Source organism: Malaya genurostris, chromosome 1 (genome assembly GCF_030247185.1).
Source record: "Malaya genurostris strain Urasoe2022 chromosome 1, Malgen_1.1, whole genome shotgun sequence".
Classification (NCBI taxonomy): domain Eukaryota; kingdom Metazoa; phylum Arthropoda; class Insecta; order Diptera; family Culicidae; genus Malaya; species Malaya genurostris.
The window spans coordinates 114,985,294-115,011,681 of record NC_080570.1 but is presented as its reverse complement, the minus strand read 5'-3'; the positions used below and the strand labels follow the sequence as shown (position 1 = coordinate 115,011,681).

The following is a 26,388-nucleotide window of genomic DNA, read 5'->3' as shown; positions in this document are numbered from 1 at the left end:
GGAAAACCTCTCCAATTCCTTTATAAAAATGTTTTAAGTGCAAATTCAGCAGTTAGAAGTTCTATATGGAAGATCTATAATAGAACAGAAACTGGAACAAAAGTATCTCCAGCAAAGCCGTTCTAGTTTTATTTATTCGACTGTTCTTCTGTCAAATTTAAAACTGGTCTACGATGCCGTTCTATTTTTTGTATATTTGAAACAGGAGTAAAACTCTACGGGGGCTGCCAGATTTTCTTGTTATAAAGATTTAAATTTTGTAACTGGCATAGATTATGCATCTACAACTAAAACACTACTGAATATACCCTAAGAGCAAATTTAGCAGCTGCAAGATTCATATGGGTGGTCTATAATGTAAATGAAACTGAAACAAACGTATCCCCAGCAATCCGTTTTAGTTTTATTTATTCGACCAGTTCTACTGTCAAATTTAAAACTTTTATACACTGCCGTTCTATTTTCTCTATATTTGAAACACAGATAAAACGCTGCTGGGACTGCCAGTTTATTTTGTTATAATTTCTAGATTTAAATTTTAAAACTGACATAATTTATGCATCTAGAACTAGAACACTCTTGAATATGCCCTAAGTATTACAAAATTTACGGGCATATTCAGTAGTGTTCTAGTTCTAGATGCATAATTTTTGTCTGTAACAAAATTTAAATTTGAATTTTATAACTAAAAAAACTGGCAGCCGCAGCACTGTTTTACTCGTGTTTCAAATATACAAAAAATAGAACGGCATCGTACCAGTTTTAAATTTGACAGAAGAACTGGTCGAATAAATAAAACTAGAACGGCTTGCTGTGTATACGTTTTTCTAATTTCTGCTCTATTATAGATCTTCCATATAGAACTTCTAGCTGCTGAATTTGCTCTAATGATCTGTGGTAATATTTTTTTTCTGCCCCCCCAATATTTCATGGAACTTGCCGCCCCTGGTTCTATCGTATAATTTGTTGAAATAATATTTGGAACGGTTATTACTTTGATCAAATGGAACTAGCCCACACGCGCGTCTTGCCACTTGCACTTTGGTAGCAACATAAGGGCATATTCAGGAGTGTTCTAGTTCTAGATGCATAATTTATGTCAGTTTCAAAATTTAAATCTAGAGATTATAATAAAATTAACTGGTAGCCCCAGCACCGTTTTATCAGTGTTTCAAATATAGAAAAAATAGAACGGCAGCGTAAACCAGTTTTAAATTTGACAGTAGAACTGTTCGAAGAAATAAAACTAAAACAGCTTGCTGGGGATACGTTTGTTTCAGTTTCAGTTATATTATAACAGATCGGCTGAAAAGTTCGTATCGTTTCTATGAGAGGGCGCCACTAGAATTAAATCCATACCATTTTCAGTTAGTACCAACCTTCAAAAGATACGTGTATAAATTTAACAGCTGTCTGATTATTAGTTTGTGAGATATTGCATTTTGAGTGAAGCTACTTTTGTTATTGTGAACAAAATGGAAAAAAAGATGAAACACTACTTTTTGATGAAAAAAAGTGCAGCCGATACCAAAAAATGGCTTGATGAGTGTTATCCAGACTCTGCACCGGGCGAAGCAACAATTCGTAAGTGGTTTGCAAAATTTCGTACTGGTCATATGAGCACCGAAGACGATGAACGCAGTGGACGTCCAAAAGAGGCTGTTACCGATGAAAACGTGAAAAAAATCCACAAAATGATTTTCAATGACCGTAAAGTGAAGTTGATCGAGATAGCTGACACCCTAAAGATATCAAAGGAACGGAAAAACCATCAATAGTGACTATTATATAGCGTTATTAGAGCGTTTGAAGGACGAAATTTCAAAAAAACGGCCTCATTTGAAGAAGAAAACAGTTTTGTTTCATCAAGACAATGCACCGTGCCACAAGTCGATGAAAACCATGCTGAAATTGAACGAATTTGGCTTAGAATTGCTCCCTCATCCACCGTATTCTCCAGATTTGGCCCCCAGTGACTTTTTCCTGTTCTCAGACCTCAAGAGAATGCTCGCTGGTAAAAAATTTAGAAGCAATGAAGAGGTAATCGCTGAAACTGAGGCCTATTTTGAAGCAAAGGACAAATCGTACTACAAAAAAGGTATGGAAAAGTTGGAAGATCGCTATAATCGCTGTATCGCCTCTGATGGCAATTATGTTGAATAATAAAAACGAATTTTGGCAAAAAAATGTGTGTTTCTATTAAACGATACGAACTTTTCAGCCGAACTGTTAGACCACCCATATGAATCTTGCAGCTGCTAAATTAGCTCTAAGTATGCTAATAGTGCCATTAGGGCATGTTCAAGAGTGTTCCAGTTCTAGATGCATAATTTATGTCAGTTTTAAAATTTAAATCTGGATTTTATAACAAGAAAAACTGGCTGCCCCAGCAGCGTTTTACTCTTGTTTCAAAAATACAAAAAATAGAACGGCAGTGTATACCAGTTTTGAATTTGACAGTAGAACTGTTCGAATAAATAAAACTAGAACGGCTGCCTGGGGATACGTTTGTTTCAGTTCTATTATAGATGGCCCATATAAAACTTCCAGCTGCTGAATTTGCTCTTAGGTTTTATACGAACATGACCAACCGAATAAAAATTCTTTGAATGAAAAGTTGGTTTGTTTACACGTTCGCCGGAATCGCCGCAGAATAGCGAAATAATGAGCGTCAGAATCTTTATTAAAGTATGGCAGTCAGTTGATACCTACAGATGACGAAAAATTAAGTGGAGGTTGAATTTTCGCAATCATTTTTCAAAAGATATTACATCTCAAAAACGATGTATTTTGTGTGTGTGTGCAATGAAGTAAGTCAATAGTTACGAGCTATTTGAATTAAGTATTATGAAAATAAAAGCAAAACAATCTTGTTTAACTAAAAATTATTGAGTAAACGATCTGTCAATTACATTGTAAAGCTAACGACACTGCCAACCTTTCGGACAGAGATGCCATTTATACAGATTTATCTGTATTATACAGATTTTAACATGCTCATACAGATTTTATACAGAATACAGATTTTGTACAGATTTCGTATGTTTAATGCAGATTTATACAGATTTTATAAAAAGTACGATTTTTTTTTCTTTATTTGGCCTAAGCCATAATTTAGGATTTAGTACTAGCGATGAGATACAAGTTTCGTAAAAAAAATCGAGTTTATCAAAAACGATGGCGAATTGTTTTTTATTTGATGTATTAGCATTTTACCTGGATCCCCATAAGTCTCAACAAGAACTCGGTACCTTTTTCACTTAATTGAACAATAAAATCATATCTTGCCACACAAATGCTTTTATTTGGCTCGAAATTCGACATGGTTAATACAAAATAATAGCAAATTTTTTCTCGAAACCACATAAACAAAAATACCCGCATTGAAGAGTGGGGTCCAAACAAAAAAATCAAACGAATAGATTTTATCACTATATGTTGACAACAAAACGACTCTTACACATCTGGTATATGAAAATATGGAACTTAGATTTGAACTGCAAATCGATGTAATTATCAAACTGAGAAACTATGCCCTGACTTGAATTTGCGGATTAGGCACTGAAATGCCATGTCGACTCAATAACTCGAAGAGCTTTGCGCATATTCAAAAAGTTTAGCAAAGTTCATTATACTGTTCAAAGACTTGGGCGGAGGGATTGGTGACAGTAAGAATTGAAGGAGAAAATATTCAAAAAGATTGCAGATATCTACTAATATTCATCTTCAATCGTGAAATGGTGTTATTGCGAAAATTTCGGTTTAGTTGTGAATACAGATGAATACAGATTTTTAATATAAGGAGATACAGATTTTCTATGAAAATGAGATGAGAAATCGTCACTCTGGTTATAGGCACTCTATTTTTATGCGTCGTCTTATACCCAATGTGTCTGACAGTGTATTCAAGTGAGCATGTTTATTTATTTACCTTTTAGCTAAACTTGGATTCAATTCGGATGGGACGGATTTGGTATTCAGACTATTGTACTTCCTGCAAAAACGAAAACAGATATAATAAAAACAACGAACAGTGTCAGGTGTCATGTTTTGTGTTTTGTTTCGGCGATAAATGATGTAACATCGAAAATAAATTCAAAACGCCCCCACATATGCTAATTGACAGATTTAAGGATGAGAATAAAACGTTGCTGGTTATTTCCTACTATAATGACAAAATGATGAACTTGACAACTTGTTATACGTTTTTTATTTAAAATGTCTACGGGGTATTGTTTAATTTTGCTGAACTTATATAGACTGCTACCGACACACAAATCTCTACTGCTGCCTTGTTGGGTCGAAACGTTCGATCTAATCGTTCAGTATACGAATCGAAAAAAAACGTGAAACCATTGCAGAATGACAGTTTTTATTGCATTTTAATAGACTAATATCAGGCCCACTCAAAACAGCTTCGACAGGCTTAATATGATCCGCCCCGATGCTTCGCCAACATTCACAATTATCTTTCGCTCTGCCGTCGATCGGTGGTCAATCAGTGTGGGTGTCTCCGGATACCTAAAGACGAAAAATAACCCTATAGCATCATCGAACAGAACGATTATACCGGTTGATAAGTGAGTGAAAATTAAGAAATAAATTACAATCCAAATCTAGCCAAACTTGGTGGCTTGAATTGAAAATTTTTGGTAGTTTGCTTTCAGCTTGAGCCCCTAGATGGAGAGGGCCACAGTTTCAGCATTTAAGTACATGACGCTAAAGTCAATGATTCAATCAACCGTTCGGTAGCGTGGGCGACCGATGAGAAATAACCGCGATAAACTATTAGCTTACGGTTCGATCGTGGGTTCCGTTTTGTCCAGATTCACATTACCAATTCTCGTCGGTTACCGTGACTTTGTTAGGTCCTAGAAATGGTTGGATTTCATTAAAGATGTTACGAGGGATGGTTTCTGGAATAGATCGAATTTTTTAAATATCATCTGCTCAGAAATGAATGGTCTCAACAACGTACCACTACAGCGATAGATTATATTAGACCAAGTTATAAGAGCTTGCGAGAAACAGTACACTCCAAGTCGTCCACCTTTAATACTGAAATTAAAAATATTGCCGGAATCTGCAATGAGTGTTGTGCCTTGGAACAAACGGAACCGAATAAGGCCGATCGCTGGACGATGTAGTAGCTTCCAACGATAAGCAGTATTGAACTTCCAACCCTTTTTGTTTGTGTCTTTCCACAATAACCTCGTTTGACTGTGTACACCTTCATCGTTCCACAAACTGTTGCGTAAATATACTCCTGGACCGGTTCTGCTGTTAACGAGCTTGAGTTGGATAGCCGAGGTAGCAATTGCAAAAAAAGGAATTGCCTCCCAATAGACTTGATAGTTACGTTTCCAAGAGACCACATAAAATTTGCGATTGTTCACGTAGCCAAATACGAATCCTACGAAGTCATCATCAATAAACGTGTCATCTTTGGATATATGAAACGTTCCTTCGAAATTAACGCCTTCCAAACGATCACGACTGTAAATCATAAAGATCTGTGGAAAATGTTGTCGAATTAGCTTTAACCTTAGGTTTACCCTATCGCAAGTCCTGGATCACTATTGAACTTCTGGAATATCTCAGCACCACGATTGTGAATTTCCCAATGTGGATCTTCCTGACTCATGCCATGTGGATCAAGTGCTACAGTAGTGTAATTTCGAAAGTCGGAATATTTGATTTTTCCATTTCGCGGACAATTATCCATCCAATCGACAATGCTGTCACCGTCGAAATCCTCTTCACAGCTGTCTCCAACGCCATTCACTAGAGTCGAAAAAGTTTAGTTAGACTTCCAGATTTAAAATACAAACCTTACCATTCACATCGTCTTGGTCCGCATTTGGAATGAGTACGCAATTGTCATCCTCATTAATCACGCCATCGTTATCCATGTCACCGTCGCAGGCATCCCCAAATCCGTCATCGTCACTATCCAGCTGATCGGCATTTGCCAACCCCCAACAGTTATCTCGATCGTCCTGAATACCATCTCCATCTGTATCTAGTTCCGTATCACAAACATCACCAACTCCGTCCCCGTCTGTATCTTTCTGATCGGGATTACTTTTAGTTGGGCAATTGTCACATGCATTTCCTATTCCATCATAATCTGAATCTAACTGATCCGTGTTGTATACTAGCAAACAGTTATCATTTTTGTTGTTTAAACCGTCACCATCCACATCATCATCACAAACATTTCCAATCCCATCACCATCTAAATCTAGCTGGTCCCTATTACTAATGAGGGGACAATTATCACATAGGTCGCCTATCTGATCCTTATCTACATCAGCCTGCCGAGGGTTTGCCAGGTATGGACAGTTATCATCTTCATTATTTCTACCATCGGAATCAACATCCTTTTGACACGCATCCCCAATACCATCTCCATCAGCATCTTCCTGACCGGAATTCGGTAAACCCAAGCAATTATCTTTTGAGCATTTCGGTTCGTCACAGTCCAGCTTGGAATCCGGGTAACCATCGGAATCACGATCCACTCCACATAAAATTCCATTACCTCCCAACCCAACGGGACATTCTCCACAGCTGAAGAATGGTTTGGTGTTTTTCCTCAGGCAATTCACCCCTGCATAGCAGGGATGCTGCAAGCAAGCGTTCCTATTGCAGAATTTTCCGTTGCCTTCGTATCCCATCGGGCATGTGCCGCATTCATAATGAGGAGATTTCGCAGCCCAGTGACAACTTACTCCTTCAAAGCAGGGTTTTGCACGGCACGTGTCCGTCTTATTACATATCGATCCATCTCCTTCGTAACCGGAAGGACATGGCCCGCACCGATAGTATGGATAGGATTCATGCAGTGTACAGTCTACTCCGCTATAGCATGGATCTTTCAGACATGGATTTCGTCTGGAACATGTCCGCCCATCACCGTCGAAACCTATCGGACAGAGTCCACAATGCGGAATGGTGTTTGACTGTACGGTGCACAAGACACCTGGAAAACATAGATCTTTATGGCAAAATTCATTGTCCGTAATCGGAAAGCTGTGATTTCGGACGCAACCGGTGCACTTGTCGAGAAGATTGCGCAGATAATTCAGTTCATTTTGGATGAGGTTGTAGTGAGCTGAAATGACAGTTTCCGATCGAGGTTTATTCAATCATTATTTTGAAAGAGATAGAATTACCGTCACAATCGTAGTTGTACATAGGCGCATCCATCCCGTAGTAGGAAACCCTACTGGGTGGCAGAACTGGATTCCTATTTGGAAGGTAGATGTTGTCCAGGTACCAATCTCGAGAATCGCCATAGCGACGTAGGTCTTGCGATGCCTTAATTGATACAAGTTGTAGAAACAAACAAAAGGTGATGGTTAGTTTCCCGTTTGTGTTCATCTCTTCGGGAGTTTGCAAGGCAACTGAATGACTGGCACTGATAGGGAGGATTGTTATATCTCGCTTGCTGTTTTGGTAGAATATTGCATATGAGAACAAAACAGATCATTGGGAAATCCACTGCCATTTTTTATCACTTTGACCGTCGTATCAGGCTTCATTGAACTTGAATTTCGTAGTTAAGGTTCCCAATCTTAGGAAAACAGTCCCTGTGTAAAAACTCAAAAGCAGCTTGCTCCGTTACTGCTACCACTGTACTGGACCAATTAAACTGATATTTATCTTTTGAATTTTCATTCGATGACTGCGAAAACTTTTTTGCTTTTGTTTTTTGCAATAATGATTTTTTTGTTTTTTTTTGCACCCACAAAAAAACGTGTAAATTTACGTCTTCTGAAAGCGACATATTCTAGCGCCAAAAATAGCTCATTTTTACAGTTGATCTAATTCATATTTAATGCATTCTGACATATTTTCAAGCACTGAGATATGTAGATTTACACACCTCCTTGGAAGGCTGGGTAAGTTTGATACATATTTAAATCATTCTTGCAAAATTCAATCAGTTTTCGAATTTCGTTCTGAGTGGATTTGAGTCATCTGTAAATTTAAAATTTTTAGCTGTGTAGTAATACAATGGGTGTCCATATTATTTTTCATTTTCTGGATTATTATGCCTAAATTGAATTTGAATTGAATTGTGTGTGTGTTTACTTTTCTAAGATATTATTACGCGCTCAATTTTCTCAGAGATGGCTGAACCGATCTTAACAAACTTATGCTCGTTTGAAAGTTACTATCGGGCCATTGATCAAACTCAAAGATCAAATGGCTGTGACTTTTGGTTCCGGAGATATGATTGTATAAGTGACGCAACCGTCAAAACACGTTGCTTTTTACCGTGCAAGTTTCTTGGAGATGACCAAACAGATTTTAACAGCTTAGGCCCGTTTTAAATCTATTGTTAGGCCACTGATCGAGTTCGAAGATCAAATGTTTAAGCACATCGAAAAAGTCCTCATGAGGAATTTGAGCTAAATCGGACATGGGTAAGGGGTGCTGTCCAGCGGTTAAAGTTTGAAAATTTTCGATCTTGAAAAAGCACCATAGGAGTACATGAAATTTCCGAAATCGAAAAATTTTTGTTGATGCCAAAAATCTTAAAATTGCATAAAACGTCGATATTTAGTGTTATTTAAAAAAAAATTTATTTCGGAAAAATGGACTTTCTGATACTGAGAATTTTAATATTTTTTCGAGATGACACTAATTCTCGACGTTTCATGCAATTCTAAGACTTTTGGCATCAAAATTTTTTTTAGATTAGCTTCACTCTTCTCATACAAATAGGCAACGCAAATGTCAAGCGATTGGTTGAAAAAAGATACCTACTATGTGCCATAAACACTGAAGCATGCTTTTGTGAATTACTCGATTCAATCTGAATCAATTGGTGTCAAAATTAGGCCCAAATTAGTGTCACAAATTGTTTAATAAAAAGATAAAAAATATTTTTGAGAGACTGGTTTGAAAAAAAGAGAAAGGCATTATCCCACCACTAGGTGGAATAAGAAGGGTTTTTTGGTACATTGTGCTACTAATAAATCATTCATTTCAAGTAAAATCTCAATAGTTCTATGTGAAATGTTTTGGATTTTCAAAAGAACAGAAGGATGTTGGAGTTATTTACATTTGTTTAATGTGGTGCACTAAATTAGTAATGTTGTAATGGATTTGCACTAATCTCGACTAATAATTTTACTTCTGATTTACATACATTTTTCAATGGAGGAATATCTCTTACAGCTTTTCATGTGAATTTTGTGGCTCTTAGAAGAGCGATTTAATTGATTTTTTCCGCTGTTATTCACTTTTCGGTGGATTTTACTCGAGTGTAAATGACTAGCAGCGGAATGGTTATACAATCGCTCAAAAGTGAATATCGTACACTCAGACAAAATACAAGCGATATTCATCTTTTTGCATTATGTCTCTTAGCCACAAGGAATCGGGAAGCTTTTCATTGGTTTGCCTTATGAATTTAACCGAATTAAGTTTCAAGAGTTTCATATCTTTTTCATAAGGTAGCGCTATGAAATTTATTGATCAAACCAATGATTTCCAATCTGTAAGATTTATATAAATCATGATTTTATCATACAAACATTATCATTTTTCATATAGATTTTGAACGAAATTGTTTATGAATTTTTTTTCTCAGCATTTATTGTATTATGCACATGAAATTTAAATGGCAATACTTGGATTATAAACTATTCTAATACATTAAAATTTTTATAAGAATATTTATATTGCAACATGTTTGATGACTGAGCTGGCTTAACTAAATTTTTGAAGATATTACTTCCTAACTGAGAAACTGACTTCCCGTTGTGATAACACCGTACTCCAGGGAAATTTATTTAACTCTAATCATGCTAGAGCCGCTGTAACTTCTGGGGTTTCGATAGCCTCAAGAGTAATGGTGTTCGGTTAAATGATTTCAAGCTCTTGTCTGTCCCTTTTTCGTTCAGACTGCTTAATTTAATTTATTCTGCTGAGCAATTTTCCTCTTGAGTTTGCTCGTCCAGTCTGAGGTATATAATAAGTTTACTATGAAGGAATGAAAAATACTTAGCTCTGATGTGGTATTTTCACATGAGAGTATTTACCTTGCTTTCCTTGGGAAACACCTGTACTATGATGGCACTGCACTTTGGTTGTTTCAGGTCCCTTTTGTCTACAGAGTCTGTTACAATTTCTTTTTCCTGATCCTTGAAACTTGAGTTATTGAATGTAAATTGGTCTTCAGTCTCTAAGCAATTGTTGTTTCAAGTGCTGATTAGAAAAAGGTTAGGGCACAGTTAGTCATACTTTTTTTTACTATACATATTTACATACCTTATTGAAGTCCACCCCCACTTCATTATTTGAATGAATTTCATCTAAATCTTCAACCGGTTCTATCTACAGGCTTGACGTCAACAGTCGTCGTTATTTTTCTTACTTCGCAGCGTTTAGTCAATATACAATGTTAGATCGAAAGTTTAATTAATACTTACGTTCCGTTTTCGCCAATTTTTCACCGAAGACCATAATTCACTTGTCTCAATTATTGGCTTCGGTCCAGTCCACTGTTGATGGTCTCGATAAAGTCGTTTTCACTCAAGGTGACAAAGTGAACTGTTTTAAGTCCGGCACTTGTACTTATGTGGACGAGCTCGTCAATCTCAACGGCAACCATTTTTTCTATTTCTATAAAATTATTTTTTCACACTGGTGACAGATATAAAAATTATAAGGCGACACGGTGAAATTTATACGCATGTTCTTATGAAAACGTGTTTCAGTATTTTTTTTAATGCATCATGAGGTAAAGTTTATGAATAGCAGCAGTCAATTTATTTGAGTGTACTGCAAAAACTGCACTTAACGAATCCAACGGTGCAAGAGTTGAACAAAGCAGATTTCAATCGTCCGTTTCTTACTAACGCAGTAGGCCAGGGAAATGGTTGCAGTTCACTTTCCTCATCCGTGCAGCAGCAGAACTGCTCAAAGTAGAACCAGTTGTTGTTGTTTTTCCGCATTTAGGCTTGAGGAACGGAGTCTCATATTCGTCATTGACTGGAGTATCAGTTGAATATAAGATGAATAATTGGATTACCATAGACAAAAGCCACGAAAAAAATTCAGAAATGAGGAAAGTGGGCGCCGCATGAACTAACCGACAAACAGACAGAAGAACCGAAAAGTGACGTAACACACGGATCAATAAGTCCCGAGACTAACAATGGAAACAACATTTTTTTTGCAAATTTTTTTTTATTCATCAACATAATCACCTTTTAGGGTGATACAATGGTTCCAACGTTTTTCCAATTTTTCAATACCATGTTTATAAAAAAAATTATCTTTCGCTTCAAAATAAGCCTCAGTTTCAGCGATGACCTCCTCATTTGAGCCAAATCTTTTTCCCTGGAGCATTTTTTTAAGATCAGCCAGCAGTCACTGGAGGCTAAATCTGGCGAGTATGGGGGGTGGGGAAGCAGATCAAAGCCCAATTCGTTCAATTTCGCTATTGTTTTCATCGACTTGTGGCAGGATGTTTTTGTTCCATCGAAAGCAATCGCGGCACCCACTTGGAAAAAACCTTTTTCATGCACAATTTTTCATGAAGGATAGTAAATACACTTCCATATGATATCTGTGTTATCTGAGCAATCTCACGGAGCTTCACTTTACGATTTTTCATTATAATTTTTGTCACTTCACTCACATTTTCCGGTGTAACGGCTTTCACAGGTCTACCCGAGCGTTCCGCGTCATTTGTGTCGGTACGACCACGTTTAAACTCGGCGAACCACCGACAAATCGTTGCTTTTGATGGACAAGAGTCCGGATAACTTTTTTCAATCCATTGTTTCGCTTGCACGGTGTTTTTTCCCATTAAAAAACAATGTTTTATCAAAACACGAAACTCGGTTTTTTCCATTTTTTAAGCAAACTACAAAACGACTTTACTCCAACCTCGATAATTCAGCTGTTTCTGGTCGGATCGACTTAAAATTTTGACCCGTTTCAAGCAAAGGTTAGTACTCTAGAAACACGTGGTTACTGGTTTACTACGAGCGCCATCTCTGCTTTAGTCTCGGGACTTATTGATCCATGTGTTATGAAAAGGCGCTTCAACGGTACAAAAGAAAGTCTTTCCAGCATCGTATTGTCACTGGTGACGAAAAATGGTGTTTTTAGAGAACTCTAACCGCCAGAAATCATGGCATCGACATCGATGGCACGACCAAGAATGTGTGGTATTCAGTGCAGTAAAACTTTATTCAATTCAATTGAAACCGAATGTGAAACACACTGACGATCTCTCTACTGCAGTAAACTTTACACTCTGACACACACAAAGTTCGCTGACATACCGAACAGGCAGCATTCAGTTCTTCAATCGATTCTCTTCAAATCAAAGCTCAGTTTAACTAAATACAAATTATTTGTATTTGGTTTAACCAAAGATAAACTCACGATTACAATGTCCCATACAGTTCATCAAAAAATGTTGGATCAGCAATCGTGAACTAGTGAACTTAGTAATAATGCAATGTTGTTGACCCATCGTCGATAAACATTTGAAAAGGACGGTGAAACTCTATAGCAACAATACAAGTTTGGAAGGAAGTAAACATATGTAAACATATCGCACACAATATTTTGTTACTTCCATTTACTTTAATGCCTCGTAAGATAAGAATATTAAAAATTATACAGATTCTTAGTAACAATTCTAATTGATTCTTGCTTTCCTGTTTCAAGATCCACTCGATGTGCAGCAAAATACCGCGATTTCTTTCATATTGCAACTTAAGATTAATTTTACATAAACAAACATTGTCATAGTTACGGCGCATGTAGCGAATCGACGCTTGTTGTTTTGTTTCTAAAAAAATAAACTGCAACTGACGGTGAATCCATTTCATTGAGGGGTCCAATTTGAATGGTATATGAAAAATCATGGACTATTCCATCTTGAGTTTATCTTTGGTTTAACCACCGTCAGTTGATCTCTTGAAGTAACAACATATCTCTTTCAATAGTGTGAGAGCGGCCTTCGAAAGAGGTTCATGTAAACATTCGAATTGATTCAAGATAATAGATGAAACCGTATAGGTGAAATATCAATTACAGAATACACATAAATATCATGGTTTCTCGTTCAGTTTTTCATTTTTAATACTTCACTCCATTTCTAATTCCATTCATTCGAACTTGCTTACTACCAACAGCGAAGACAATGAAGCAGCTAGACTACTTGGCATTTGAAACTGAGGAAGCAAAACTTCATGTACCCAATACTCGGTGTGCCTTTTACGGATGTTTTAACATACACTTTAAACTTTTCCACTGGAACTGATATTGTATTACATTTCATTACGTTTACTGTCTTGTTATTTCTGTAACACATGTCTGAGGCATTCCAAATAATTATATGTTTTTGATTTCGGGTCTAAATGATGAAAAATATCATTCGTTCAACAAAATAAGTTCTAAAGTATTGCATGATAAAAAGCATCATCGAACAACATTTTGTAATTTTTTCGTGGAACAATATTGAGAAATGAGTCCGTGAAGAGGTATTTTCGAGGACGCTTCCTAAAAATCATGGTTTTCGGTGTCCACTGTATCTCAGCGCAGGCTAATCAGAAGTGAACAAATCAAAGCAGCATAGTTAGAGTGGAACTTTTTCTAGACCCCAACGTTTCTGTTTGATTTTTTTAAATTTTTGAATTTTTGGTGGTTGTTCAAAGTGAAAACTACGATTTTTTCAGGAAAAAATCGCCCTTTTGTAGCTGTTACACCTCTTAAAAGTAAGAAACAACGAAAAGGAAAACGTTGGGATCTGGCTTTTATATGTAGAAAGTGTGCAAAATTTGAATAAAATTGGTGTAGTAGTTTTTGAATGATGATGGACACGGACTTTCAAAACCTGCTTTCGAGAAAAACGCGTTTAAAGTTTTTTGTTTATAAAATCAATGGAAACAATTTTATACTCAAGGGAGCCCGTAGGGTCTAATATTTTCAACAAATCATATTTATTTTTTATAATTAGTTATAATGAAATATTTCAAGAATGTTTTGCCAAGTTTTTAAGTCAATCGAAGAAGAACTCTTGGGCCTGTGTGCCGAACTTTTACTTCTTCGCAGTATGATATAAGCAAAGATAAAGGCCCATAACTTGCTGAGTTTTGATCCGATAGGCTTGAAAATTTCACAGAATATTCTTAAATGTTTTACTATAAGAAAATATAAAGCAAAAAATAAATGATAGTGTTAGACCCTACCCGCCCCATAAAGAAAGAGAAACGGAATCTAAGAATGGCAAAAGCCGCTCCATGTTCTGTGACCTGTGATCATACGATTCATAATTATTTCGAGCTTTTATTTAACACGATACCCTTCAATATGAATATTTTCTTTTCACTACGGAGTTATTAAAGTTTAAAAAAAGTTTAAAAATATTCGAAGGTATTTTTCATACTACATTTTCAACAAGAATATGAGAAAAAGATAAGAATAAGGTATTTCAGAAACTAAATGTTCTAACATTTCTCAAAATCTCAATTGTGTTGTTATAATACAGCGACGATATCAATATGATCAAACTTACCATTATTCTTCTATGTTTTCTCTTTCGTTTGCAGTGGCACGACGCACAGGATTTCGGTCGCAAGCGGGAGATCCGTGCGCATATGTACAAACTGCGCGAGGAGCGCCTGAAAGCATTGTACTCCCAAATAGAGACGCCACTGACGACCATCATGGAGCAGAACAACATTAGTAGCAAGTATGGTTTATCGAAAACCACCGTTACTGGCAGCCACGGGGATTCGTTGGCCGACCAGAGCTTTGAAAGCTTGAAATCAAAGGAGGTTAGAGACTCGGAAAGTCCTACACGGTAAGTTTCTGATATTGCTGGGATCACGTATTTAGAGCTAGAATGTTATGGTTATTATGTGTTTCAGATTTGGAACTGTCATTCCGTCCGATAATAGTGGATGGCACGTCACTAAATCCGAAGAGATTAGTGCTGATGGTACGACACATACGGTACGAAGTACTGCTACCACTGAAGGCACTAAGGATGTTGACGGTGGTCGGACTACATTCTCCGGTAAGAACGCAGAAGCTCATAGTGAGCGTTTGGTCGTGGAAGATGGGGATAATTTCATTCGAAACAAAAATCACGAATCTGCAACTTTTCTCGCTGAGAATGGTGTATTTACAAACGATGATGGAAGTAAGGTACAGACATCGAAATCTACGACGGTAACTTCGTCGTCTTCGCGTACGGTCTGTTCGCAGAAAGTATCCTCTGAAAACGAGCCCGAATCGGAACCAATTTTCATTCGACCAATGACTGTAAGAGTTCTAGAATCAAAAAAAGACAATGCAACTCAGCAACAACAACAGTCCAGCAGTGTTCACGAAGAGAAAATTAAAATACACGAAACTGATGGAAATAGACACAGCAAAGTTGATCCGTCTACTGACGCACATCTTGCCGAAGTATTAAGATTAATGGGCAATGCTGGTGAAATATTAAAGCGCGAGGTAACAGTACTAAATCCAACTACTAGGCAGATAGTAACAACGAAGAAAACGGAAGATGGTACTATTGTGACACTCAAGACGTTTGAAAGAATTGAACAGGAGTCAGGTCAACAAACACAGGATCAATCGACTAGTTCCAAAGTTGAGCAAGATTACCAGGTCGCAAGTAGCTCAGGGGCACGTCCTAAAACTACTCGGAGTGAAACTGAATATCGTTCTTCGAAAAAGGATGTAGCCGATAAAGTAACAAATCAACAATTCATCGTCGAAGAGCGCACTGATAATCAACGAACGGAACAGGTGACAACACATCAAGATGTTAGTACTTTCCAAAAGATCACCATGGATGTTGATGCTGTACATGAATCTTTTGCACGTTCACTGCGATGCACTTCGCCAACCGGTAGCGTCCGTTCGCTTCATTCTACTTCTGGTAGATCAAGCGTCAGTCCAGATAAATCATCCCGTGGAAGACGCTCTCCTTCGCGAGACTCTGACACTAGTCGGTACAGCACTCAAACCACTACTCGCACAAGTAGGACGGAGGATTCTCACAAGGATTACATGAAACCAACTATCACATCCGAGCGCAAACAATCTAGCTACAAGGAATCCTCAGTTCATGAGTCTACATCAATTGAATCTTACGACACGGTAGACAAAACGAAAGTCAAAGAGCGTTCACTCAGTCCGAAAAAAGTTCCACAGAACACTCCGGACACTACTCCCAGAGGTCCGTCCCCCGACAAGTTGTCCAGACAGGCATCTCCAAGTAAAACTCCTAAAGAATCGTCACCATTCTGTTCAGTCGACAGCTCACGAGCTGCGTCTCCAATCAAAAGAAGTGACTCTCCGACCAAAACCTCTTCTGCCAAGTTAACTCGGGAAAATTCTTCGGAAATACTAAATGTTGACACAACAATCACACTTTCTACGAAAGAAAAACTTCAGCAACAGGTTCATGAAGATGTTGAGATCTTCGATACAAAAAGTCAAACTACCGATTTGGATGACCTCACAATAAAGGTAAAATTGGAAAATGTTGCAGATGATGTTGAAGTAACCACCACGGTTGAAGAGGTTGATGTAACAGAGAAAGAAACGCCTAAAAAGGACACTAAAGTCCCTAAGAAAAAGCCACCATTGGTGCGTAGTGAAACTTTTGAGGAACGATGCCGCAAAATTCTGGGCATGCCTGAATCAGATGACCAAGTAGAGGAAAAGGTCGAAACAGACGCAACAAGTATATTCAGTACGTATGACAACACTCTGACCCGTAGTTCTGAGACACGTGAAAAACGAAAGAAAGTCGAGCAAGAGATAAAAACGATTGAGTCCGAAACGCGACGAAACTCTCGAAAAACAGATGATTTTATTAAAAGCGAACGAAATGTTGAACATAAAAATGTTTCCCCCGTTAGACGTGTTACCGAAAATGTGAAAGAAGTCTCACCGACGCGCAAACCTAAGGAATCATCACCAACAAAAGCAGTATCTCCAATTCGTAAACAATCTCAACCTTCTCCCGAGCGTCGTGTCCTACAACAATCGAAGGAAACATCGCCTATCAGAAAGAACTCGCAACCTTCCCCTGATAGACGGCCCAAAGATAGTTCCCCAGATGAAAAATTATCACCCACTAAGGCAGATTTCACCACACGCAAACACTCTCAACCATCACCAGATCGCCGTGTAAAGGATAAAATTTCGCCATCAAAATCTGTCGAAACTGCGGAACCTTTCATTGATAGGAAACTTTCACAGCCCTCACCGGAGCGTCATCCAAAAGAGTCAGAACCTACAGTACGATCAAAAGAGAGTTCTCCTTTCAGATGTTCTCGTTCGCACGAGCGTTCACCCGTTCCAACAGAAAAACCTGTGCCGGTGTCTCCCGTCCGCAAGGCTTCTGCAGGATCACCGACGCGTAAAACATCTTATACTGAAACTTCTATAACGAAAACAACTACTTCCAAGGCCGATATACTTGTCAACCAGAAAAAGGAAGGAAAGAATATATCAGTCACAGAAATCACCATACAGCCCATCACAGAAACGAAGAAATCCGATAAGGTTCTTACTAAGCAGTCGTCCGATAATCGATTCGAACGAAAGACAACCAGTAACCGTGTTATAACTAGCAAGAGCTCATCGGACTTTGATGTCAAGCGTAGGACGACCAACGACAAGACGGAAACCAGCGTAGATAAGACGGTTCGTGTATCGAGCAAGCCTAGGACTCCGGCAACAAGTCCAGATAAGCGTCGACCGCAGGATACGAGTCCAACTAAATCGGACAAACCGAAACATCACATAACTGTAGCGAAGATTAAAATTGAACCGGTTCGTAAATCTGTTCAGGCAAAGATCACAACCGACGATAGATCTGCGAGATCGACAACGAGAACTACTAAAACAATAAAGAAAATTTTCGAAACCGAACCTGAATCGGACAAAGATACCGGTATTTCGGATGACGAAGGAGATGATACTACGGTGACTACTGTTGAAACTACCACTACTACTGTTACCACCACCAAGAAGCAGCCATTTACAGATCGAAAGGACTCGGCTCCAGTTTATCGCACTACTGGTAAAGTAGAAAAGAATTACTCCAGGTCGTCTAGCGATAATGTTTTGAAATCGGCCGTTCCCAATAGTGCCACGAAAAAAATACCGAAGAGTACAACAACAGCTACAACCACTTCGAGTACAAGCAAAAAAACCGACCGTCCTGTTAAGTGTGTGACCACAAAAACAATTAACCTCTCTACGAAGGCCGCTATTGCTTCTGACAATCTGGACAATGTTGTCATCGATATCCAGCAAGCCAAGTCCTCCCGTGAACCTACGCCTAACAAGCTGATTCCGATTCCGGTCTCTCCAGATGAAGACACTGGTAAACCTCGCTACCCAGATGCTGTTCAGGAACCAGATGACGAACCACGGCGTGAGCCAAAAGTTAACAAAATTCCTATTTTCGAGGAAGCCACAAACGAGTATGTAGGCTGTGAAATCACCGAAGTTGAGGACCATGAAGTACGGGCAGCTCGAGCGTGTAGAATAACCAATCTGGATCGCGTAACCGAGGACGACGAGTCCCTGCTCAGCGTTACGCAAAAAGTATCCAAGTTTGTCGAAGAAGCAAACAAACTGAAGGACGTGCAAACAACGAAAGTTCCGAACCGATTTGTTCGTCATGAGTACGACGATATGGACGAACATCTCAAATCGGATGAGTGTTTGTTGAGTGTCTCGGATAAGGTTACGAAGTTCATTTCTACAGCAGAAGAGGTGAAGAAAATCAAAACCTCCGGTCCATTTGTCCCGGAGTGTAAAGTAACGGTTGATATTACTGGATCAGATGAATGCTTGCTTAGTGTTAACGAGAAGGTTTCCAAATTTGGTAACGTGGATACTAACAGGGTGTCGGCGGATTTGAGTACGTCCGTGACGACAACTGCTACAGATGAAATGGACAGATCGGTGATATCCGAGAATGAAGAGTCATCATTGAGTGTTTTGGAAAAGAAGAAGAAGTTCATATCCTCATCGAGTGTGCCGCAGAAATCACCGGAGTTAGTGAAAAATGTAATGAAGCAAACTTCTCGTCAGGAGAGAAAAACGGAAGATGTGTTGGGTAGTCTGGAAAATGATCACAAGGCAAACATTGCGGAAAGGTATACTACGGCAACTTTAACAAAACCGCGGGATAAAGTTCCGCAAAGTGTTAGTCTTCGTAGTACAGAAGCTGTCAAGAAAGCTAAGGAGATATTCGAGAATGGAGGAAAAGCAGCCACTTCGGAAATTGCAAGACAGAAGGACATCCTAAATCGTCCATCGGTTTGGGAAGACCGCCGTAAGAAGGAACAAACATCTACGACAGTGACTGAAAATGTGCATACTAAGTCCACTCAGGAGAAGACACAAAAGGACGTCAAGCTGACTGATATTGGAGTTTACAAGCGAAATCAAACTAAGGTAGAACCAGAACCGAAAGATGAGTTAATCGATGTTAAACAGGAAACTCCAAAGAAACGGCGAGGTAGTGGAACGCCTCAGACTCCAGCCTATATTCGTGACACCGTTTCTACCAAGAAGGATATGTTCGAGAGAAGGATTTCATCGTCAAAAATGGAAACATCAGACCTTATGAAATCGACAATTTCTCAGGAGGAAACCCATGAGATTACAGGTAACAACAAGCGCCCTTCAATAACCGAAAAATATGAAAGATCGATCTCACGAGACACACCAACTCCAGGAAACAAGCCTTCGTATATGAATCATACTGTAAGTTCGCTTGAACACATGAATAGCAGCAGTCGTCGAGAGTCTATAGATAACACTCAACGATACGTGAAAGTCGAAGAACATGTACATCAACAGGAAGGAACAGCCAAAACGACGAACAAGTTTGGCGTTGAGTTGAAGCGGACTGATTCTGGACGAAATGTAATACCGTCACCAGTTAAGCGCAAGAGTTCCGTTGATGCTCCGCTCATTGAGGAAATATTCGAGCTGATAGTTTTGGAAAAAATGCTCGAGTCGGTTACGGGATACGAACAGCGTAGAAGAATTCGGGCACAGATTCGTTTGGTTAAAAAGTTGAATGAGAAACCTGCCTCAATGGTCACAACAACTACGACGACAACGGTATTGAAAACAAACAGAACTCATGACACAAATTCAAAGCAGAAAGATTTTAGCCCAACCAGAGGACTTAGGAAAGATTCGGATATTAAAACCATAAAAACTGTTGAGATTGAAAACAAAACTGAGCCCCTACAACGCAGCACAAGTCCGACTAAACCGAAAACTGTCATCAATGCAAAGACAGTGACTACAACGACTTCGGTAATAACCCCGAGTAAAACATCAAAATTGAACGAAAGAGTTAATATTAAGGAAACGAAAGAGGACAAACCAATTTGGGCTACCAGTAATATTTTGAAGAAAGCATCCGAAAGTACACGCTCATTCAAGACATGTTCGACAATGAATACCGCAAAGAAAACTACATCTACTATGCGAGAAACACCAAAAGAGAGCAAGCCGACTGATTGTATAACCTCCAGCTATGGCGTTGGCCCGACGGATGAAAACGGGCTTCCCTTGTTCGGTATTCGTGCATTGAAGAAGAAATCGACGGCACCTCCGGAAACGGAAACGACTTCTAAGATCACAGGAACCTACGTGACAGAATCACTGTATTCGGAAAATGGATCAGCCCCCGTTGGTGAACGTAAGACTACAATGTACTCCTCGGATGCGAAGGACTTGGAGAGTTTTAACGCTTCCAGCAATAAGCGTAACCTGTCAGAAGTTCGCGAGAAGCTTCTGGAGCGAGAGAATTCACGCAAGGGACTTATTTCTGTTACGAAAACTGAGAAAATTGGCAATGGCAGTAGTCACGTTACCACGGAGTTTGGTACCCTAGACGATGTACCTCAGAGAGAAGCTAAGATACTTCGTAAGGGCTCAGTGAAAGAGCTCACGGAACGTTTCGTCCACAAGGAATCCTCATCTTCATTGGTGTCGGAAAAAAGCTACCCGAAGGCTGGTCTGATCCTGCGATCCACTCAGAGCCACTCTAGTCGTTCTTCGACACCGTGTGAGATAAGTTCAGTACGTTCTGGATCGGTAGATTTCGATGAAAACGACATAGAACTGCGATCCTCTACATCGAAATCAGCAGTTCGTGAAAGTATAATGACCTCCAGTGCGACGACGGATCAAGAAGAGCTCGATGATGGTGTTGTTTTCCGCAAAAGTCAAACCAGTAGCAGTACTAGGCAAACGAGATCTTTCCTGAATGATGGAAGTCGCGTTTCCGGTGTTCAGGATGTGCTGGAGAGGATGCGAAACGCTGATAACGGTGAGTTAGGAAGGGTTGGTATGTTTTTTTTCAACATTGATGGAGATTTGTTAATTTTGTTACAGTGGAAGAAGCAGGTGACAACGATGATGACCGCGAAGCGCGTGCTCTGCTGAATAAATTCCTTGGTGCTTCGGTTTTAATGAGCGGCATGGAGTCAATGATCGCCAGTGGAGTGAAGGAAGAGTCATCGACAGTTGGAAGCATGCCTTCTACGAAAAAGGTAGGTTTTCATGTACAACGACTAACTAACTAACCTTGAATGAAAGGTGACAACTGATGAGTGCATAACTTTTTCTCGAACGGGTCGTTACACACTGGCCCGCTTCATCTGTCAGTTCAAAGATCTAATACCGGTGCTCCGTTATAGCATTCACGGGGCGTGATACAGAGATGCCGTCGACCGCCATAATTAGAAGTCATGTGCGGTTGAACAGAAATCACTCTTACTAGAAAGAAACAACAATCATGTCAATTTTCGCCTGTGTTGCTCCTAAATATAAAATATTTATATTTTTCAATTATAGCCAATCTTCAAGGTCGACTACGGATATCGGATATGAACGGTTACTAGACTGAATTACTGCCATAAGCATCTAATTTTTATAGCTGCATTAGTTCTGTATTTTGTTTTAGAATATCGAATATGGTTACGCGATTGTCTCATCAATTAACATTGCGTCTCCATAGTCTTGCTTAAGATCAGGAAATAACAAGCACATGTCAAACGTCTTTCTGTAAATTGAACTGCGCGTTGACCGAATTTCGCGTCACTTTTTTCAAGGGAACGTCGTGTTTTCAATACATGAGCAGTTCACCGGCCTGGCAAGATGTCACTTAGCGTTCAACCTTTGTGTTCGTAGCGGGAGAATATATGAACAAAACCAGCAAGAAAAAACTCATTTGTTACTCATTTCCTTGTCTATTTTTGCGCAGTCAATCTGCCGCTCGAGAGTTTGATTTCGCCTTATTTTCTTTCAATGGGTTTCCCGATGCTGTACCACCACGTAGCGAATAAAGAAGCGCGGAAGTGCGTTCTGCTTCCAGCTTTGAGCGATGGGCAACAACTGTTAACCGGCTTGGTAGTATGAAGATTATATGAACTACGCCACGAACGAATGGAAGTTAGAGTAGTCCTCAATACGAAGTTGTTTTGTTCGACAAACAAACAGTCGATTATTTTGCTACACAAATTATTTACAGATTAAAATTGAATTATGAACAAAACGTGCTTCGAAAATTACAGATTATAGAAAATTATCACTGTGGTTTTATTATTCTTACTACAATCACTAAAATAGGTCTAGTGCAGCATTGTGAAAAATTGATAATACCATTCTTGAATTTCAGAGTAATTTTTGCGGCAATCTGAAATTCAACTAGGATTGCAACCTCGGATACATCGTCGGCAGGCGGCAATCATATTTGAAGAAAAACTCCTTCTAAGTCCACCTGATGGTGTAATAATGTCTTTTTCTTACTTGTTAAATTGTTTCATCAAAACATTCATACGATTTATTCACTGTCCTGCCTGGCGTGTAAGACCAGCGCCCTATGCATTAAACCATCATTCCGGGACGACCCTTCAGCTACAATGCCCAATTTGTGATTTGGAAAAATATGCATTAGTTTCCGTTCCAAGTCGCGTAGAAATAACCAAAATTCTACATTTTGGAACCGAGGGGTTTAACCGGGCTATAAAATTACACACAAAAACGAGGAACAAATACTATGGAGTGCCAAATTTCGAGATACCTCAATGAGCGCGAAGAACATGAAGCCATGTTCGAATGGATTCTCTTTAAGTTCCAAACTTTCGTTAGACTGACGTCTCAACCCAGTAAATTCGAACATCGGACGCATCGTGCACGAAAGCTTTTGATTGCGTTTCGAGCTTACATAGTGTATCGGTAGAACAAAAGAGTGAAGATATACAAAAGCAGAGAGCGGATATCCAATACTCAGGTGATGAGATATATCGGGGTTGGATTTCCAACCTCAAACATAGGGCCAGAGTTTTTCTGGCCCTAAGAGGCGAATGACCTAAAGGTTAAAGCCTCCATGATCGAGACAAAAGAATGTTTAACACTCTTTCACACCCTATCGGGAAGATGTCGGCTCGAAAATGCCTTGTTTGATATTCCTTCGCTCTGTTTCTCTAGTGATGCATAATGTAAACATAAAGCTTTTTTAGGTCGACGCGATTGATGCAAATGGTGCAGAATTGTCCGATGACGGGCCGATCGAAGCGCTACAATCGGCCCTATATCGTGCTCAATCGGTCCGATAATCGGCCCGATGATCGGTCCGATGCGGGTCGACAACATCCACCGGGAACCTTCAGCCAACTGACGTCTGTCGGTCACATAAAAGTGCGTTTATAAAGTCGATTCATGGCCTACTTGAAAAAATTCAAACGCGCGTAAAAACCCCACTTCTTTTAAAACACTGAATAATTGATAATGATCTCAAAACGAAAGTTGTCAGTTTATAAGTACATCAAAATCTCTAATAACTGACACTCTTTCAAGAGATTCACTAGATATAGCGTAACCGACGACACGACCTGCCACTCGCTTTTAAAACTGTATCGTAAATTTAACTACCCCTCAGTAACTCGTAATGTCAAAATGAGATCCTACGAAATATATTTGGAATTGGCAACCCAGGTTGATAAGCTGTTGTTTTCAGAAAACGGTTACCATATCCTTGGTTACGTTTGTTGTTCAATTAAAAAATGTAAATAGAACAAAACGAACAGCACGGTTCCATCGTAGGTCGCAAAGGAAGAAGATGCGATTTCAAATATAAATGTATTATAGGTATAGTTGATATGGTTAGCTCGTATAACGTCTAACGATTTTTTAGAGTTTTCAAAATTGTGTGCAGTTGGTGATCATCCTTATTCTACATAAAGACGTATTGGTTTAGGTTTTGGCCTTAAATGTTGATGAGAATGCGGCTGACTCCAATTCAAATGCTTAAGAATCTAAGTGAATGATGAAGCAGTGGACGGCATTTAAGATAGTAAAAGCAACAAAAGGAGATGAACAATAAGTTAGTCCGACTAAAACAAAAAAAATCTTCTTTTAAAAAAAGACTAAGACCATAAATTCTGCTGAGCATGTTAGAGTATCTCAATTCGTACAATGTAAATAAAAAAATGTTGAAGCCATCCGAAACTAGCCATTGAGATCACTAAACTCGAAGATGATGAATTTGATCAGTATCAAACGGAGAAAACAGATTTGAAAAATGACATGCGAATACGAATGATAAACCAAGGCTAAAACAAATCATCTAAATTGATACTATCGAATATGGTTAACGATTCGATAAAATATTTATAAAAACTCGTACGAGAAAATAAAGAGGAAAAAACGATTAAGGCGACTTAGGTAAACTTCACTAAGATAGATTCTTAGTGATGAAGTATTTGTTAATATAACAAGGTCTTTCTCATATCATCTGTATATTCCTACAAATAATTTTCATACTCCTTCTTGTCTTCGTATAAAAGCTTCACAGCGGTCTAAAAGTTTCGCGAGACATATTTAAGATAATCCATCCGTATTTTAACAAATTTACATTCAGAGCATTCAGGAACAGGATGTCAAGCGAAATGTCCTACCGATGGCTACCGATTGCCGCGGTCGCTTGTATCATGGTAGGATCGATAATTACCTTATGACAGCTATAATTTTGGTCGTTCCACATTTTTTTCATTTCTCAGCAGGAAACAATTATCAAGTTGATAACTTCGTCAAGTATTCGAATAGATTAATAGTAAAACCAACTCAATTTGAAAAGCTTACCAAATTTAAGAACTTGCTGGCTCTTCGAAAACATATGCTGTTACCCATCTTCTTGTTAAACTCAAATACGTTGGAATTGTTACAAACCATCCGGTTTCGTTCACGCTCGTAAAGAAATATGCTAGAAGCAGAGAACTATAAGTCTGTTGCGAAAAATATCTAAGAAATCCTTCAAACTTCCCAGAAGCAATCTAGAGATATCCTAATTTGGACGAACTTTTTCAATTTGTTTGTTTATTTATATTGCTGGGGTACCTCGGTAACTATTTAGTAGCAACCAAAACAGTGTTGCTTAAGAATTTTATTTATATCATTAGTAAGGGGTCACTATATTTGTGGTAACTGGTGGTAAATCACTCACGGGCACTTTCTATTCCGATTTTTATTCGGAGTGCCTGGTCGTGTCGTCGGCGTAACTCTAAAGTATTGAGTGTTTTTTGCGGGCAAATGTGATAACAGACTATCCAAGTGTCGTTGAAGTTCAATCCTCTCTAGATCGCACTATGGAAAAAAGTTTTAGATCGTTAGCGTATATGAATTCACATCCAGGCAAGATCACACTGGAGACATCGTTGAAAAAGAGTAAGGGCCTGAGGTTACTTCTTTGAGGCACTCCAGATATATTGTTAAAACATATAGGAAATACCACAGATAACAGATATACAGGCTCACATATGAACTGTGTGTAAAATGTGCTCAATCAGCGTGGCGAACACTTGCAGATGTCTCCACGATCGACACGAGGTGTCACCACGATTTGGGTGCCGCCTTCACATGAGCCACAATTTTGGGCGCAACATTCACTTCACGCTAGATTTTTGTTTTGCTGTTGGTTAAAATGGTAAATTTATTTTTGTTTTATTCCTATCGAATTCTCATGTGATTTATGCGACATGGAAATAAAGTTATCCCTAACACTTAGGGAAATCGTGTGATAAGTGTAAAAATTATTGTAGTTGGAATATTTATATAATAGGCAGGAGGATTTTGTTATCGTCCCGGAACGTAGCGAAACGTTTTGAAAGATCGCGGCGAATAGTCGAGTAGGTGGCAGTAGTGTTTCCAACGTATAGCAAATTTGAAAATTACACAGGATTTTGAAAAATTTTGTTCGAGCCTGTATATCTGTTACCTGTGGAAATACTAATTTTGACGATTGGTTGAAAATTAGTTTCAATGGTATGCACACTATTTAAA

At 38.7% G+C, this 26,388-nt stretch overlaps 2 protein-coding genes across 4 annotated transcripts in view; one reads left to right on the top strand and one right to left on the bottom strand.

Moving 5' to 3' along the window:
• Positions 1-26,388, top strand: part of LOC131425455 (calponin homology domain-containing protein DDB_G0272472-like) — a 163,548-nt gene that overhangs the window by 97,969 nt on the left and 39,191 nt on the right. For all 3 annotated transcript variants that reach the window (XM_058587399.1, XM_058587398.1, XM_058587400.1), the window contains exons 3-5: positions 14,592-14,845; positions 14,913-21,376; positions 21,442-21,599. In XM_058587399.1, the coding sequence (XP_058443382.1) occupies positions 14,592-14,845; positions 14,913-21,376; positions 21,442-21,599 (6,876 nt within the window). The remainder of the gene's footprint in view (positions 1-14,591; positions 14,846-14,912; positions 21,377-21,441; positions 21,600-26,388) is intronic.
• LOC131425457 (cartilage oligomeric matrix protein-like) lies at positions 4,173-7,446 on the bottom strand. The gene is made up of 6 exons (XM_058587401.1): positions 7,179-7,446; positions 5,837-7,117; positions 5,556-5,784; positions 4,979-5,496; positions 4,798-4,916; positions 4,173-4,521 (listed from the first exon to the last, which is right to left on the bottom strand). Exons 1-5 carry the CDS (start codon positions 7,384-7,386, stop codon positions 4,834-4,836), a joined length of 2,319 nt encoding a protein of 772 aa, XP_058443384.1. The 5' UTR covers positions 7,387-7,446; the 3' UTR covers positions 4,173-4,521; positions 4,798-4,833.